Below are 18948 nucleotides of genomic sequence, written 5' to 3'. Positions count from 1 at the left end.
TTTGTTTTTGTTTTTGCTAACACAGTTGAATTTGCCCAAATGGATGAAAGTGAAATTATATTGTAAGCCAGTCTTGAATAAGTTGTAATGCCTAGGTCTGTACTGTCCAATGGAAATATAAGTCGTGCCACATATGTAATTTAAAGTTTCTGGTAGCCACATGAAAAAAAAGAGGCGAAATTAATTTTAATAATATATTTTATTTAACTCTATATATGTAAAATACCTTTTAAACACATAATCAACATAAAAATTATTAATGATATTTTACACTGCTTTGTGCTGAATCTTTGAAATCATAAACATAGTATGTTTTAGACTTTCAGCACATTTCAATTTGGACTAGTTGCATTTCAAGAGCTACATGTGGCTAGTGGCCACTGTATTATATATAGGATAGGTCTAGATGGGTAAAATGTATTATTAAAACAGTAGATGGCTTTTGCACTGTAAGCTGTATGTGATAAAAGAATGTCAATAGTTATCTCCGGTTTACAGTTTGTCTTCATTCCTTAGCATTCACTTATATAGATGGTGAGAATTTACCCATCTTTGCAATCCCTATTCCATTAATGATTTCACTAGTTATTCATTGTCCATCCCCAAATTTTTGTAAATGTTCAAAGGCCTAAAATCTGCTCTTTGATTATTGAGAGCATAAACCAAACTCAATATACATTTGTTGTCTTCACATTAAATCTGGAGGTGTGACATGAGCAAGTTTGTATTTTGAGAAGCTCATTCTGGTTCATTATGAAGAATAGATTGGGGAAGGGGTCTGAGGATGGGAGGGGGACCAGTAAGAAGGCTATTGCAGTCTACTTGTGAGAATTGCTGGCAGCTTGATCTGGGGAGAGGTAGGGGGCAAGATGGAGAAGTGGACAGAAAGACGGGTGAGAGCGGGGCCTTGATAGTAGCTTGAGGGTGATTTGTGATTGAAGGAATGTTTTTGTTTTTCTTTGTGTGCATTTTAAAGATGATTGAGACTTGAAATGTTAGGTGTGAGGCATCTTTTTGAGAGGAAGCAGTTGAACGTATGAGAGAAAAGTATAACTGATAGGATAATCCTGAGAAAAGATGGGAAGAGAGGAAACTTAGATATGAAGGGAGTTTTTTTTTTCAGATACGTTTTGTCAAGTTGGCTTAAACTTTTCAACTATGGAGTATATCTAACACTAAGAAAAATAGGATAAATTAAAGACTAGAGTCATATTTCTAGTCTTCCTCTTATTTTTTAAGTTGGAAGAGGAAGAGAAAGAAGAAGGTGAAACTAGAGTTAAACTAACCAGTGACTTAGCAGTTTTGGATCAGTAAGTGTATTGGGGAGCAGTATGTATACAGGGGATCAGTAAATGTTTATACTTACTAAAAGCTTTCACAGCAGATTTTATTTAAATACAATTAGTGGCAGTAAACTGTTTTTACAAGGAGTTTTAGTGGAATACAAAAAGGCAAAGAATACTGATTCCACCTGTTCTGGTTTTAAGGCATGGAGATGTGCTCAGGTTACTTCAAGTGATGGAGGTTTATTGCAGGGATTCTTGGAGGGGAGAAGTAAGTCCAACACAGTCCATCTCTGCAATTGGATTGAAAGGTCTCCGGGAGCTAACAGGGTGTTTCCTCAATCCACACTCCCCTGTCCTCTGCCTCCCTCTTGCCAAGCACTGGAAGCCATTTTCATGTGAAATCAATATTTATAAAACAGATAAAAATTAAGCTGCACTGATTCAAGTGAAGGTTAGGGGTTGATCTCTGCCACCCTCTTTTCCCTCTTCTCCTCTCACACTTTCTCCTCTTTTCTTCACCCTGAGGCCCTTCAGAGGACCTGCAGGACATTGTGAGAACTCTTCTAACCTCAAGTCATTCCTCACCAGCTAGAATAGCAGGAGCTGTGTGGGCCCTCTTTTTGCTTGGTGACTCATTGGCAACTCTAGTAATTTCTCTTCCCCTCAGATCCTGTACCTACTGCTCTCTTTTCTGGTCACCTTCTCTTGACTTCGCTTCCATTTGTCTTTCTACCATGACTAGTGTCAGCTTCTTTGATGCTACTAATTACCAGTCTTCATGTCTCATATTCAGGTGCCTCAAGAAACAGGATCTAATTGGACTGATTACCCATTATCCAATATAGAGTCAGTTCTGTTGGGGTCTGCCAGGCTTCCTCATATCTTCTAAAAATGGCTGCCTTTGGCACAGGTGTCAATTCCTCATCCTTTCACATGTAGCTGAGGTTATAGGGTCATATGACACAAAGGTTGGGCAAAGAACTGCTTCTGGTTGTTTTCCTCAGAAAGTGGCTGTGGGTATTTTTTGGCCTATTCATTATGTGAGATGTGTTATATTTAATATCTCAGTTAATCATAAGATGGAGAGCTTTTTGTTTCATCCTTAGCTTGTTGTTGGTAATGATGATAGCAGTCTCAGCTATCACTTATTGAGTATTTTCCATGTGCAAGAACTGTATTAAGCATTTTACATGTAGTAGTTCATGAGCTATGTGATACATTTTACTGATGAAGAAACTGAGTCACATTGAAATATGAAGTGCCTTCTAATTGGGAAAAAATATTTACAAGCCACTTATCCGACAAAGGGTTAATCTCCATAATATACAAAGAACTCACACTGCTTAACAACAAAAAAACAAACAACCCGATCAAAAAATGGGCAGAGGACATGAACAGACATTTCTCAAAAGAAGATATGAATATGGCCAATAGACACATGAAAAGATGTTCATCATCGCTAATCATCAGGGAAATGCAAATCAAAACTACACTAAGATATCACCTTACCCCCGTTAGATTGGCAAAAACATCCAAAACCAAGAACGACAAATGTTGGAGAGGTTGTGGAGAAAGAGGAACCCTCATACACTGTTGGTGGGAATGCAAATTGGTACAGCCACTATGGAAAACAGTATGGAGATTTCTCAAAAAGTTAAAAATAGAAATACCCTATGACCCAGCCATCCCATTACTGGGTATCTATCCTAAGAACCTGATATCAGAAATCTCAAGAGTCCGTTGCACCCCTATGTTCATCACAGCATTATTTACAATAGCCAAGACGTGGAACCAGCCTACATGCCCAGAAACTGATGATTGGATAAAGAAGATGTGGTATATATACACAATGGAATACTACTCAGCCATAAAAAAAGACGAAATTGGCCCATTCACAACAATGTGGATGGACCTCGAGGGCATTATGTTAAGCGAAATAAGTCAGTCAGAGAAAGACGAACTCTATATGACTCCACTCATAGGTGGAAATTAGTATATTGAGAAGGAGATCTGATCGGTGGTTACCAGGGAAAAGGGGGGGTGGGGGGAGGGTACGGAGGGGGAAGTGGTGTACCCACAACATGACTAACAAAAATGTACAACTGAAATTTCACAAGCTTGTAATCCATCATAACATTAATAAAAAAAAAAAAAATTACTCACTAAAAAAAAAAAAAAAGAAATATGAAGTGCCTTGTTCAAAGTTTCCAGCTTTTCATTAGTGGACCTGTGGTTTGGATGCAGGCAGTCAGCTTTTCAACCAATGAAGACTTACAGTCTATAGCATAACATTTCAGAGCTGCAGCGGAGCGGGCTGATCATCTATCACATTTCTCCTTTTTTTTTTTTTTACAGGTGAGAAAATTGAGAGTTTAGGTGACATGCCTAAGGTCACAGAGGCTAGTAATTGCCAGGAATCCAGAGTTCGTAATTCCTAGAATAGTACTCTTTCTACTACAGAACAAGTACCTAAGACACTCAGGGTTTTGAGTGTTAATCTTGAAACTCATCTTATTAAGTGTTGGCAGATATAGTAAGTGGATACATAATATATGATTAAACACAATCATACGTGTAGGCTTTTCTGTTATTAGTCTACTGTTTAGCTCGAGGATGGTTTATAAACGGAGAAGAGAGTAAGCGGGAGACTGAGGTTAATTAGCCACAAGAATTGTTTACTGAATTAATCTCCTCACATCTAGCTGAAGGTCAGAGTAGTTTCTGCCAGGTTGGAATCTTCCTGTGAGGGTATATATGGCAGCTGATTGAGAAATGTCCAGTTTAATGCGTGTTGGAGGAAATCAGTTGAAATACAATGAAGGCGTGCACTACCCTGGAGGGTTTGGCAAAGAAACTTGGATTAAAGATTATAAAAAAGCTAATTATGCTAGGTGTAAAATTTTTACTTATTTTTTTCTTTGTAAAAACATTTATTTTTATAATGCATCTTAGTTTTTAATGAAATAAGACGATGCAGTCAAGTGGCTTACTAAAGGTTGGCATGGTAGCCTTAGCTTAATGAAATGACATAAAGATAACTTTAATGTTTGTGCAGTTAGATGCAAGCAGGATATTTAAACTCTGAAGAATGTCTTTACTTGCTTCTTGAAAGTTAACAAAATAAAGAAGCCTGCTATAGTCCTCTAAGTCAATAAAATAAGACTATCTCAATGTTTTTCTCGTTAGAAATGCAAATTCTCAGGCACCATCCCAGATATCAGGGTACATTTAGAGTGGGGCTCGGCAATCTGGGTTTGACATGCTCTCCAGGTGATTCCAATGTGTGCTAAGTTTGAGAACCACCGCCATAGAAACAACCAAGTTAACAGGTGAAACAGTTTCATTTTTATTGTGTTGAAGAGGAAGCACAATATTTTCCTGCCAAAGTTTTGGAATCATTGTTAAACAATCAGCTCAACCAATGTCTTTCTTGATGAAGTTGTAATTATAGTAAACTCTATTTTTAGTATATCTGATGAAAAGAAGCATTGGAAAGTCCTGGCTTCATATTTTGTCTCCGACATATTGATCTTGAGGAAGTTTCTTGACATTTTCAAGGCTATAGCTTCTTTCTCTGAAAAATAGAATAATACTGTATACCAGGGAGGATCATAGCAAGGGCTGGAAATAATATAAATAAGTGCTGGATACTTAATAGGCATTAAAAGATCATTCATTATTACTTAAATCTTCAGCTTGGTTGTTTTCTTCCAGTTTAGAGATTAAAGCTTCCTCAACACTATTTACATTTATTAAAACTAATTTGAAATGTTAATTATGTGGTAATTCAGAGATATCAGTTCTTTATCTTCCTAAATCATTGTTGGCGTATCCTGTACATACTCTACTGCTTTGTCACTTAATACTATAGTAGGAGAAATTCCGGACCAGCTAGAAATGAACTCATTTCAATTGAGACAATGATTGTGTCAAACTGCCAGTTAGCTTTCAGCCTGGATTAAACTTTTCTAGAAGCTAGAAGGCAACAAGTGTATTTTGGTTATTGTAGTCAAAAGTAGAAATTTGAAAGGATAATTTCATTCTAGGTCTCTTTGGAACTAAGTTATACCTTAGGATTTTTGAAAAATATCTAATATAAACTTTAGGACCCTTGATAATTGGATATGCATATTTATAAAATGAGAGTTGGGACTTACTGGGCTCATTGAACTTCTCTAGCATTGAGAGAATGACATCAATGGCATGAATGTTGACTAAACTGGATCTGTCTTTCTGATCCTACATTTTGCCCCCCTCCTTTTTTCTTTTTGAATTAGTTTTCTTATATAATTATAAAAAACATTTTCAAGGTTCTAAAGGAAAAAGTAGAAAACAGTACATTCAGAGAAGTCTAGCTTCCAAGCCTATGCTCGCTTTTCTTTTTTTTGAGGAAGATTAGCCCTGAGCTAACATCCATGCCCATCCTCCTCCACTTTATACATGGGACGCCTACCACAGCATGGTGTGCCAAGTGATGCCATGTCTGCACCCGGGATCCGAACTGGTGAACCCCGGGCTGCCAAAGCAGAAGTGTGAACTTAACCGCTGCACCACCAGGCCGGCACCCTATGCTCACTTTTCATTGTTTGCTTTCTCTCCCTGTAGGTAATCATTTTTATTAGTTTTTGGTTTATTTTTCCTGTTTAAAAATAAACACATACATTTTTATCTTCCTTTGTGGATAAAAGGCAACATCTCATTTACACTATTCTGCACCTTATTTTTTCACTCCATGGCAGTGTATAGATCTCCTTATACCATTTTACAACTGCTAATATTCAGCTGCATAGCACTTTATCATGGAGATGTACCATAGTTTATTCAACCATCTTCTATTGACAGACATTTAGTTTGCTTCTAGCCTTTTGCTATTACAAATAGTACTTTGCCAGTATATCTTCAAAATAAATTCCTAGAAGTGAGATTGTGGGCAGAGTATAAATGCAGATGTAATTTTGCCAGCTATTGCCAACTTTCCCTGTATAGGGTTGTAACAGTTTCTGTTCCTGTTAGTAATGTATGAGAATCCTTGTTTTCTTACAGCTTTGTCAATAGGGTATGTCAGACTTTTGGGTTTTTGCTAATCTGATAGGTGAGAAATGATTACATCTGTGTAGTTTTAATTAGTGTTTCTCTAATGAGGTCAAACATTTTTAAACATTTTGAACTATCTTCATATTTATGCTCATTTTTTTTCTGGAGGTATTTCTTTGTTATTACTGCTGCTACTGTCTTGAAGAGTTACTCTTTGGATTTTTTCCCCCTAGGGGTGGTAGTAATCAGTCAAGAAACAGAGTATTGCCAGGCATGTATGATTTAGTAAAAAAGACTTATTTACCTATTTCTTGTATTGAAAGAAGTCACCATCTAATTTGGGAATAAAGACTTGCATGAATTCAGTGAAATAAATGCTAGAAGAGATACATACTAAACTCTGTGGGAGCACTGAGCCTGGATGGAGTGACTTGGCTGGCAGGAAGGTATCAGGAAGATCACTGGTTAGCATATGAGGTAGTCTTTGGATTGAGTCTTTAGGGAAGAGGAGGAGATTGCTAGACTGACCCTGCCTGCAAGAATATTCCCACTAGAGGAAGCAATGCCAAGGAAGAATATGATGTCTGAGGACTCCCAGGTCCCCTGGTTTTGTGAGTGGTGGTGGGGCGGGCATTGAGACTGCAGCTGAACCTTCTGGATTTGCTAAGTCTCCACTTGTTGACCCTAAACCCGCTTCTAAATTAACTTAACCACAGCAATGCACCAACTAGAGAAATTTGATTAAAACATTTATTTCTATTTTTTTAAATTTCTCCTGAGGCACTCATCCCCTCTTGATAATCTTCCTGCTCCTCATATTTTTGAGTAAACTTGGGAGGGGAATCCTGGGAAGTAGAGTGAATGAAATCCCTCCCATTTTGTTGAGCAAGTCTAAAGCCTTTATTTTTTGTCTGTGCAGTTCTTTTAATTTATCCTTACCACTTTTTGCCAAGTTTGAGGCTCCTTCTGCAGTAGCTTGTTTCATTTGCTTAAGGGAGAAGGATCTGGCAAGGTGAGGTGGTTATGAGAGAGTTGTCGAGGCTGTTTCAAAGGTAGGGGATAGGCTAGGTGGTCAGAAGCCTTGTATCTCATTTTGAAGAATTTGGACTTCATAGTTAGTGGAGAGCTTCTGCACAATCTGAAATGGATGAGGGACAGGGAGGGGAGTTTGACAAGATGAGCTTTTCATTTTTGAGAGGTGACTTTGATGACTGTGTTGAGGCGGATGGGTTGGAGAAGGTACAGTATAGACCAGAGAGCAGTGGTCCCTAGACCAGACCAGCAGCGGCATCTCCTGGGTACTTGTTAGAGTCTCAGCACTGCCCGCTCCTCCCTGCCGCATCGGGAACTCTGGGGTGGGCTGCAGCACTCTGCCTTTTATTTGATTCTGATGCACACCATAGTTTGAAACTAGGGATAAGAAAGCCAGCGAGGCCACATTACAGTTTGCAAATACTTTCCATGTTGATTATGTAGTTGATTTTGTTGAGATGTTCATAATGTTTGTATTTTACATTCACAATCAAGAGAAATAGGATAAATATCTAGGATATTGTGGTTTAGTTATTTATATAAAAGCCTAATATTAAAAAATTTGAAAAGCTAGGATAGTGTGGTAATATACTTGGAAAAGGGGAGACAGTCCAGTATCATGTGGAAAAAGAAACTACAGTCAAGTGGAAATATTGGAGTAGAATAAAACAAGTAAGAGGTACTTAATCTTGAAGGCTCTAGATGTTGCCTGTACGCGACATTGATTTGTAGTGTGGTACTTAAATCTGTAGTAGGCAAAACCGATTGAAGATATAAAAAAGGGGAACATGAACTCTTTGTGGAGCCCAGAGGAAAGGATGGTGAGTTTACTCAAGATTTGCTGAGAATGCTCTTGTCCAGTCAGTTCCACGCAGCCGTTAAGAGGTAGTCCACTTTCATTCTTTCTATAATAACTAGCAGCTAATTTGAAACTAACCCAGTTTTCACTTGTTTTTCCTTGAGGGTGCAAAGGTTGTGGGTTTAAATTTCAACTTCATTGGAATGGGACTGAGTAAATCTGATAATCTTATTTTCCTCTGTTAGCCTTGCTGGGTGACCAAAAATACAGATAAAGCAAATGCTTTGTAAATATAAAAATTGTATCTTAAAGGATAAGTGATCTTTTTTCTCCTTCGAATTTTATTCCAGGACCCATCAGTTACACAAGTGACAAGAAATGTTCCACCAGGACTTGATGAATACAATCCATTCTCAGATTCCAGAACAGTAAGACTATTGTTTAATTGAACTACTTTTAAATGTTAAAATTGAAATTAAATAGGAATTCTATTTTAATTATGTTTTCTTTTTTAATTGATTGGTTAAACTTATGTAAAACAAGCTGGTAGTGTTTTATTTAGAACTTAGGTTATTTTTTTTCTTAAAACAGGAAGGAATATCAGTAGTAATTGAAAATTACCATGATGGTCCTAGTGAAATACTGCAAATTTTCTTTTGTGTTCTACAAATTAAATTGCTAATAATCCCTCTAATATGTAAATCTTACTACAGTATTTTAAGTAGGAGAGGGAAGTGTTTTTGGTATGCACATTGTCTTCATGGTAATGTGGGGTGATGGTTTCTTATGATGAGGGACCTATGTATGGAATTGTACCATGAATATTTGTATGATTGTCATTTGAATTAGGTTATTCTGAATAGTACCAGCCTTCTGTTCTGGTAGACTACCACCTCTGGAACTTTACTTGGCCTAGGAACATATTCTTGCCTTCAGAATTTAGCCTTGATTTATAAAATGTAGTGGTATGAAAAAAATCCTTGTGGAACAGGGGTTCGCTGCCCTGGATGCATATTAGAAGCACGTGGGCAGCTTTATGACACCATCCATTAGGGCTCTAATCTCTCACTTTTAGGGCAGTTTTGTGTTTTTTGGTTTTTTTTTTTCATTTTAGCCCTTTTGATGATTTTTTTGTGAACCAGTTTTGAGAACTATTGAGGTAGGTCTGTTGAGAATTCTCCCCCAAAATTTCTATGGCAAATAATTTTATCTCCTGTATTTGAGTCTCTAGCTTAAATACCACATTCATGAGGGCCCTAATTTTAAACATTGTTGGCTCTTGAAATGTCCGTCATCCTTTTAAAGATATTGAAGTTCCTCAGCTGTATGTATACTTGAATTTACATATCAGTTTAATGATCCGTACTTGATCACCTCTTCCAGATGTTTGTTTTTCATAGTCTAGAAAATAATTCAAGAAGATTATCTAGATTTTCACTTGGAAATTTCTTCAAGATGTATTATATTAACCTTTTAGTTTTAGGAAGAGCTTTGTATAAAGTAAAAGCATTAATATAAGAATGAACTTTTAAATTTCACTTTGTTATTTCAAAGCCTTCATTTAACAGCCTTTGCTTATGTGTAGCAACCGCAACCCAGACTGAGATCACTAGAGTGTTCGTTGAGCAAGTAAAGTTCAGATTGAACCATGTGAGATGGCCGATACACTGACCGGTTTGTCATGTAAAAATGGCAGTTTCATATGGTTCACTGTTATAGTAAATTAGTGCTATGAATGTATGAGACTGCATTTTAGTAGTAGTTGAAAGCCAGAAAAAGAAGAGCTGATGTATTTTATTTCACTATATGTAGTTCTTCTAACATGATTTCTGAGGGGGCGGACATGGGAACAAAACTTTTTAAAGTTTGGTGGTAAAAAATAAAAGATTTTCATGCAGTTTTTTGAAAGATATTTTTACCTTTTTATAGGAGCGACTTTAGATTATTCTTAACAGGAGTAGTAATCTTCATCGAGTTGTCCACTTTGTTCTGTGTGCTTTACCTATGTTATCGTACTGAAGTCTTAAAACATTCAAAGTGATATTTTTTAATTTCCATTTTACTGATAAAAAATGTGAGACACAGGTCATCCAGCTAGTAGGAGGTAGAACTAATTTGCTAACTCGTCTGTTTTCTGTAAGCTTTTGCCTTTTCCATTTTGCTAGGGCTATCTTTAGAGAGATATGCCTGAGAAATAGAAGATATAGTCCCGGTCTGTGAAAAATAATCTCATGTAATTGGGATTTAAAAAAATTATACAAAGAAGATCTATCCAGGAAAAATAAAATGGAAAAATGTAAATCATGGTCCTAAGCGTTGAGACTTTACTAAGATAGATATTCCGAAAGAGACTCATCTTAGGTATGTAGCTAGGCAATAATGACAAGCCAGTTTACAATGAAACACTTCTCTCAGATTTGGTGAGCAGTGATAGTGTCAGAATCAGGAAAATTATTATAAGAGGCCTTACGCATTTCCACTGAACTTTTTACATGATGGAAAACACAGTTGAAATAATAAATTAAAAGTTCCTTTGTTTCCTATAGTTTCAGAAATTTGTCCCTTTTTTTTGGCTGTGACTATTTTCCAAAACAGACTAGATGTACTTGGATAATTGACTTAAACGAGATGTTAGAACTCAGCCCAAATACTATTTTAGTTTATTGGTGGTATTCATGCTTGTCTTAGAAAAATATTCGTGAAAATGAAACTTCTGGATTGTTGCATAAGGGTGTGGTGAGCTACTTGAGGTCAAAAGGAAGATCCTTCAGCAGAACGAGTGTATAACCTTGCCAAGATTTAGAAAGTTCATGTCTTGTTCCTTTTTTGTAAAATTAGGTTTTCTTTAATATTTTGTTTTCTGTTTGGAGGAAACTAAGATATTTAAGGAAGGCAACAATTAAATGTTTGAATAATTTACCTATTAATTCATTCTATATTATAAATTCAGAGAAAGGAGTTATCACAAGACACCTTACAGTGTAGATTAAGTCTGTTGGCAGTAAAATGGAAAGCTATTGAGCACTTGAAATGTGGCTAGTCTGAATTGAGATGTACTATAAAAATGCAGGATAGTCTTGAGTTATGAAAGAATTTGTTGTTTGAAGTCAAAATGCATTTTCCCACTTAAGTTATGTTGAGCATGGTGGGTAGGTTCCCTGACCTACCCTCTAAAATTTAATGGATAAATTACTAGAAGAATTGGCTCTTCCTTGAAAATTGGTATGTGTTTGTGGCAGTTGTTTTCCTTTTACGTGAGGTAACAGTTTAAAATGCCTCCTGCAGCTTGATTCTCACTAGTTTCAGCCGTTTGTGATGGGATTCAGGCTTCCGACAGGATTTCTTCTGCTGGGTGTTGAAGTGTAGGGATGGGGATGCCTATGTGTGTTTGGGAAGAATGGCACTGCTGATAGAAATCCTTAGTGACATTTCTAGGGCCTACTTTACTGTTGTATTTTTTTTTCTTTGGGGAGCGGCTGCCTGGTTCATTTTCTGTTCTGCTAGTTTTTGCCATATATGATTTTTGTCACATATAGTAGCAGGATCTGTACCTTTTGACAGAAGAACCAAGAGAAGAAAATTCCAAGCATTGGCATGCCCAAGTGGTCATTTCTAACCATGGGGACATAGATAATTGATTTATGTAAAGAACTGCCTCTAACTAAGATAATTCAGGACATGAAGTAGACTGAGACCATAAGCCCTGAATTCTAACATAGTCCCTGCTGCTAATTCGTTGGTAACTTCAGGCAAACCGCCTAACGTCTCTGGGTGTCTTTTTTTTTTTATGTGTAACAATAGAGGCAGAGAGGAAGACGTTGAGTTAAATAATTTATAATATCAATTTCTCTTTTGAAAATGGATAAAACTTTTAGTTCCAGGGACTGACTGGATATCATTGTGCTTAGTAGTTTACCTTTCTCTAATACTGCAAAGGCAGTTTCTGTACCATCAGACCTGTCTTTATTTTCTCTTGGTGTGCATGTCTTTTTTATCTTTTCCTTTTTCCTTTGCTTCTTACTGTCTTGTCTTTCTTGGAGCTCATTATCTGTCCTTTCCAGAACCAGTCTTCTTTGTTTCTAGTCTCACTTAATGATAACTGTTGCCTTCTATTCTCCTAGTGTCACTGGCTAGAAATACCTGAGTCCTCTTTGGCTCAAACAGCTTCTTTTCCTACATCTTATCAGTTACCACATCGTGTCTGTCACTTATGCCTCTAGGAGATATTACCTTTTTGTCTGTCCTTTTCATTCGTACTAAACTGTCCTAATTCAGATACTCATATGACATAATACAATGGCCTATCTACTTACCTGTCTCCAATTTCTCTTCTTTAAACCTTTTTTTTTCACTGCGACTAGAATTATTTTCCTAAAGCCGAGGTCAGCTTAGTCTCCTCTCCTTAGAGATGTGTACACTGATTATGCATTGCCTACTTGGTAGTGTGGCATGGGACCCTCCATGATTTGACTTCAGAATGTCTTTTGTTTTATTTTAACTTTTTTGTAAACTTATTTTTTAAGCAGTTTTAGTTTTACAGAAAAATTGAGCAGAAAGTTTAGAGTCCCCTTACACTTTCCCCTGGACTGTCTTTTTAGTCTTATCCTCTAATGTGCCATTGGCTCCAGCTCAGGTCATCTAGTCACTAACCCCCAACCCAATTGAGACCACCTCCCCTGAGCCTTTTATCTGTCATTGAATGGAGTTGAGAGAGACTGGGCATGGTCATAATCCCTGGCTTCTCTAGGTTATGCTCATGTTCACTGGGGCAAGATGAACCTCTCATGCTAGATATATTCATTTTCTGTTGCTGTGTAACAAATTACTACAAACTTAGTGGCTTGAAAAAACACACATTTATTATTTCACAGTTTCTGTGGGTCAGGAGTCCAGGCATAGCTTAACTGGGTCATTTACTCAGGGTTTCACAAGGCTGTGATCAAGGGGTTGTCTGGGCTGCATTCTTATCTGGAGGCTTGATTGGGAAAGAATCTGCTTCTGAGATTATTCAGGTTTTTGGCAGAATTAATGTCCTTGTGATTGGATGAGTGAGGGGTCCAGCTTTTTGCTGAATATCAGTTGGAGACTGCCCTCAGGTCGCAGGTGCCATCTGCAGTTCTTAGAGACTGCATAGTTCCTTGCGATGTAGGTTTCTCCACCATGGCCACTTCAAGTCTCAGCAAGTCTTTCACGCTAGTCTGCTGTCTCTAGTCTCCATTTCTTCATCCCATTTAAAAGGGTCAGAGTGGAGCCTCCAGAACACCTATCCCAACATGTGTCTGGCTTAAGTGTATCAGGACTAATGTCTTTATGCCCTTGATTCCTATTTGTGTCAATCTCTACAAGAAACTCTATAGACTCCCAGAATACGTCTCATCTCCTGGATTTTAATCCTCATGATGCTCTGCACACTCCTTGTTCTGTATCCTTCTATTTCCTTAATTCCTGAAACTTCCCATTGTGCTCTCTGGGAGTCACAGTTCATCTTCATCAAAATCCCCTCTATCCTTATTTTTTTCTCTGAATGTTTTTTCTTTTGCTCTGTGGAAACTGGCCTTTCTATGAGGACACTGCTTCCCCTGCAACTTTCTGAAAAATCAGCTGCTTTTTCTCTCACAGTTCTCAGACAACTGGGCATAAAGGTGAGGTAGATATCTTGTTTCTCATTGCTACTTCCAGACGTTCTTCCTCCTTCCTGTCTTAAAAATTCCCACCATTGAATCTCATGCCATCAGCTTATATTTGGGTACCACCATTCACTGTGGCTCCATTACTGAGTCCTGAATTTCTACCTCTTCTTTTTCTTTTTTTTATTCCTTAATTTTAGTGTTTGGTTCACCATTACTCTTTCTAACACTATTCCTAGCTTGAATTCTTAGTGGTAGTCTTTCCGACACTTACCCTCTCAGTGCCTTGACCTCATTTCTTCCATTGATTTTTGCCTTCCATGTTATCTCAAGTCACTCACGCCCATGGTCATATTGTAGACTCATTATAATCACTTACTCTTCCATAATCTTGATTTCATCTATCTTTTTAGTCACTCCTCTAGTTCCTCAATTTCAGTACATCTTTCAACTCTACCAGGACCTCTAATTTGTTGATCCTACTGATGAGGATTATTTTGGGCTAGTTACTTTTGAAAGCTGCAGACAGGAAAGAAACTCTGAAGGGTGGAATTTGCTTGCCCTTTGTTGAGAGACTTGCATTTGTGAAGGAAGTCTCCATCTGTGGGGGTGTCTCCCTCTGTGCACCAGGAGGAAGGGGGGATGACCTTATCTCTAGAAACTCACAATGGGGAAGGCAAGGACTTAAGTCTGCATAATAATCTTGCTCTTGTTTGCTGTACTTGTCTGGTAACCTCATGTAACTGACCCCCCCCCCCACCCCCGTAACATCCTCTTTGTCTTTAACTGAAGATGATATGGTGGTGGCTTCAGCTGTTTACTTAATCCGATTTGATTCTTATCTAAAGTTATAGGACCACCCAATAACCAGACCCCACCTGCACTGATACCATTTTAATGACTTTTTTTTTTACATGTTCTTTCCTTTGTCTTGTAAAGCGATAACTCACATACCTGTACCTTAAATTTAGCCCTACCCTCAACCCATGTTTGCAGCTCTTCACTGCCCATGAATCCTGTCCCCATGCCTGCAGCTCTTTACTGCCCATGGGTCCTGTCCCCATGCTATTCCATACTATTCTCTGAATAAAAGAGCACTGCTGTCAGACCTTGAGAGTCCAAGAAATCTCTTTTGACTCCTCGACTCACCAAGCCCGCATCACTACTATGTGACTGTCCTTTATCCACCTCTTGTTCTCTCCTCTCGGCTTAAATTCCACATTCAGTCATTATGATCACTCCCTTGCATACACCTCAACTCCCTTGACTTCCCCTCACCCCCTTACTTTGGCCACAATCCTTTGGCTAAAACGCAAGTGCTGGTTAAATATAACTCTGTCTACTCTCTGTCCTTATCCTAGCAGCTAAATATGGCTGGAGAAACCATGCTGAAGGGTCTTACTTTCAATTGTAGTGACCAGTTCTAAATTGTACTGAATATTCTAGTCATTTAATTGTCCGCTCTCTTCTCTCCTTGTCTTTAAAGTTTCCTCCCCTGTCTTCACTCTCAGCTGATGACCTTGCTTATTTCACGGAGAAAATTGAAGCAATCACTAGAGAACATCCCCAGGCGCCCACTACCACATCCACCTACCTACCAGCTTTTATACCCATATACTCTGCTTTCCTGCCTGTTATTTATAGAATAACTGTCAGCTTCTGTCGAAAGCCATTCCCTTGATTTGTGCACTAGATTCCATCCACTCTCACCTGAAGAACTTTTCTAAATCACCCCCTCCTACACCATTAGTTTTTTTCACTTTCTACTGAATCATTCATATCATCATAAAAACATGTTGTGTTTTCTCCTCTTAGAAAAAGAATCATGCAAATTTATTCATTTATTTTAACAGCTTTATTGAGATATAATTAATATACCGTACACCCATTTAAAGTGTACAATTCACTGTTGTTATTGTAGTCATAGAGTTGCACAACCCTTACCAAATTCTAATTTTAGAATATTTTTGTCCCTCCCACCCACCTGTACCCTTTAGCAGTCACTTCACATTCCCTCTCTGTCTCCAGACCTAGGCAATTACTAATTTACTTTCTGTCTCTATATAATTGCCTGTTCTGGGCATTTCATGCAATATGTGGTCTTTTGTGACTCATTTCTTTCACGTAACATCATGTTTTCAAGGTTCAACTATGTTGTGGCATGTATCAGTACATCATTCTTTCTTAGTGATTTTTATACCACGTTTTATTTATGCGTTTATCAGTTGATGGGCATTTAGGTTGTTTCCAATTTTTGGCTGCTGTGAGCATTTATGTACTAGTGTCTTGTGCCAGTCCCAGCCTATCAGTAACCAATGTTGTCATTGGACTGGCCCTTGCGGTTCTTATTATGATTGCAAGATACCCTTCAGCAGTAACCTTCAGGAAACTGAAAAAATAAAGGTTTATTACTTACAAGACCTGGAAATTTTACAGCACAGCTGGGGCCACACAGCAAGATTGCAGGTAGAGAGAGGGAGAGAGTGCACAAGGGCCTGGGGTTCTGCTTTTATTGGGGTCTAGGGTGGGGGCGGGCCTAGGGTTTTGCTGGCTCACTCTTTATTGGTGAATTTAAAACATAAGAATGGGAATTTAAAGCACCTCGGTAGAGGAAAAAAAATGAGCAGCCCAAATGGTCAGTTACTGAAATCAACTAAGATGTGTAAAACAAAGGAGCCTCAGTGAGGGGAGGCCACCTGGCTCTTTATCTAGTCATGTGGCTGGCAATACACCCTCTTTGAAATGGATGCCTCGGCAATCGAAACTTAAGTCAGGCACTGCATTACAAAAAAGAGAAAACCTAGCTGTCATGGCTTACAAGACAACTCATTTTTGTGTGGATGTATGTTTTCATTTCTCTTGGATGTATACCTAGGAGTGGAATTGCAGAGTTGTATGATAACTCTATTTTAATATTTTGAGGAGCTACCAGACTCTTTTCCAAAGCAGCTGCACCATTTTACATTCCCATCAGCAGTGTATAAGGGGTCCAGTTTCTCCACATCCTTGCCACTGTTTGTTATTTCTGACTTTTTGCTCATAGCCATCTTAGTAGATGTGAACTGATATCTCCTGGTGGTTTTGATTTGCATTTCCCTGATGGCCAGTGATGTTGAACATTTTTTCAAGTGCTTATTGGCCATTTGTATGTCTTCTTTGGAGAAATGTCCAGATCCTTTGTCCATTTTTAAATTGGGTTGTCTTTTTAATATTGAATTGTAAAAGTTTGCTATATATTCTGGCTACAAGTCCCTTACCAAACATGTGATTTGCTAATATTTTCTCCCATTCTGTGGGATGTCTTTTCACTTTCTTGATAGTTGTTCTTTGATACACAGAAGTTTTAAATTCTGATCTCAAATTTGTCTGTTTTTTCTTTGGTTGCTTATGTGTTTGGTGTCATATCTAAGAAACCTTTGCCTAATTCAAAGTCATAAAGAGTTACTCTTATGTTTTCTTCTAAGAGTTGTATAGTTTTATTGCTAACATTTAGGTTTGTGATCTGTGTTGAATTAATTTTTGTGTATGGTGTGGGATAGCTGTCAAACTTCATTCATTTGTATGTGGATATCCACTTGTTACAGCACCATTTGTTGAAAAGACGATTCTTTCCCCTCAGATTATCTTGGCACTCTTGTTGAAAATCAATTGATAATAAATGTAAAGGTTTGTTTTTGGACTCAGTTCTATTCTGTGTTGATCTATATGTCTGTCCTTAGGCTAGTACCACACTGGCTTGATTACTATAACTCTGTAACAAAACTTTATCTTGACCTCATTTCTCCTTCCAGTCCATTTCTGGCATCCCTTTCCCTGAAAAACTTTCTCTGCTCCCGTTGCTGCAGGTATCCTCTAAAGAATTGTCTACTTGTTTTTTTTCTCATCCCCTCCTCCTAAAAGATACTTCAGTAAGGGTTTTGCTCCCAACACTCCACCAAAACACACTTGTCAAGGTAGCCATTGACTTCCATATTGCTAAATCTGGTGGTAAATTTTCAGTCTTAACCGTACTCAATTTATCCTCAGCAGTGACACTTGATCACTATCTCATTCTTAGAACACTTTCTTCATTTGGGTTTCAGAGCACTTGAGTTTTGCATTCTTAGTTTTCTTTGCTAGTTTCTCTCCTACCTCTGCCCACTTCACCCCCAATATTGGAGTGTACCAGGAGTTAAAGCTTTGCTTCTTTTCTCTCTTTATGCTCATCAAATGGTGATTTCATCCAGTCTTACAGCTTTAAATGCCATCTACGTGCTGATGACTCCCAGGTGTACATCTCCAGCACAGACCTCTGTTCTGAACACCAGGCTCATGTATTCAGCTGCCTGCTAGACATATCTACCTGGAGTCTTAGAAATTGCAAGTTAAAAACTGAAGTGAGTCCCCTGCCCTTGGCCTACTCATTTTCAGTCTTCTCATCTTTATCCTACTAGTTGCTTAGGGGAAACTTTGGCGGTATTTCACTCTTTCCATCTCCTTATATCTCACATCATTCTGTCAGGAAATCCTGTTGGTTCTCCCTTAAAAATACATCCAGAAGTGGCTTATCTCCATGGCCACCACTGTCATCCTTTGCCTGATTACTGCAGTGGTGGTTTCCTGACTACTCTCTCTCCTTCCACCTTTGCCCCATTTCAGTCTATCTTCAACTCGGTAGCCAGAGTGATGCCTTAAAAAAATATCTGTCATTTCAGTCTCCTGCTTAGAACTGTTCACTAACTTTTAATTTTCTTCAGAGTAAAAGAGCGAGCCCTTAATCTGTTCCCTAATACCCCTCTGTTCTTTATCTGCTCACACTCTTTCCCTCCTCTGTTCCTGTCCAGCATACTGGCCCTCCTCGTATGTGCCAGGCAGTCTCCTGACTTTGCACTGGCTGCTCTGTCTGCGTGAGGTGGTCTTCCTCCCAGATACCTGAAAGGATGACTTCTTCACTTCCATAAAGTCTCTGCTCAAATATTGGCTTTCCTAACCCCTTTAGTAAAATTATCCCCACTCAGCCTTTACTCACAACCACTTTACTTTGTTCTTTTTTTGGTTGTTCCATAAAATTTATTGCTTTCTAAGATACTCTAATATATTTGTTTATTTTATGTATTGTTTATCTTCCATTGAGGGTAGGAATGGTTACCTGTTTTGTTCGTTAATGTATCCCGTGTCTATAACTCTTTGT

General features: G+C 38.1%; 1 protein-coding gene across 1 annotated transcript in view; it reads left to right on the top strand.

Annotated features, from left to right (window-relative positions):
* Positions 1-18948, top strand: part of SCAMP1 (secretory carrier membrane protein 1) — an 84652-nt gene that overhangs the window by 16501 nt on the left and 49203 nt on the right. Inside the window, exon 2 of the mRNA XM_046667308.1 lies at positions 8502-8579. Within this exon, the coding sequence (XP_046523264.1) occupies positions 8502-8579 (78 nt within the window). The remainder of the gene's footprint in view (positions 1-8501; positions 8580-18948) is intronic.

This window comes from Equus quagga, chromosome 7 (genome assembly GCF_021613505.1).
Source record: "Equus quagga isolate Etosha38 chromosome 7, UCLA_HA_Equagga_1.0, whole genome shotgun sequence".
Lineage (NCBI taxonomy): Eukaryota > Metazoa > Chordata > Mammalia > Perissodactyla > Equidae > Equus > Equus quagga.
Note: the sequence above shows the minus strand (reverse complement) of the source record. Positions and strands in the feature narration are given on the sequence as shown.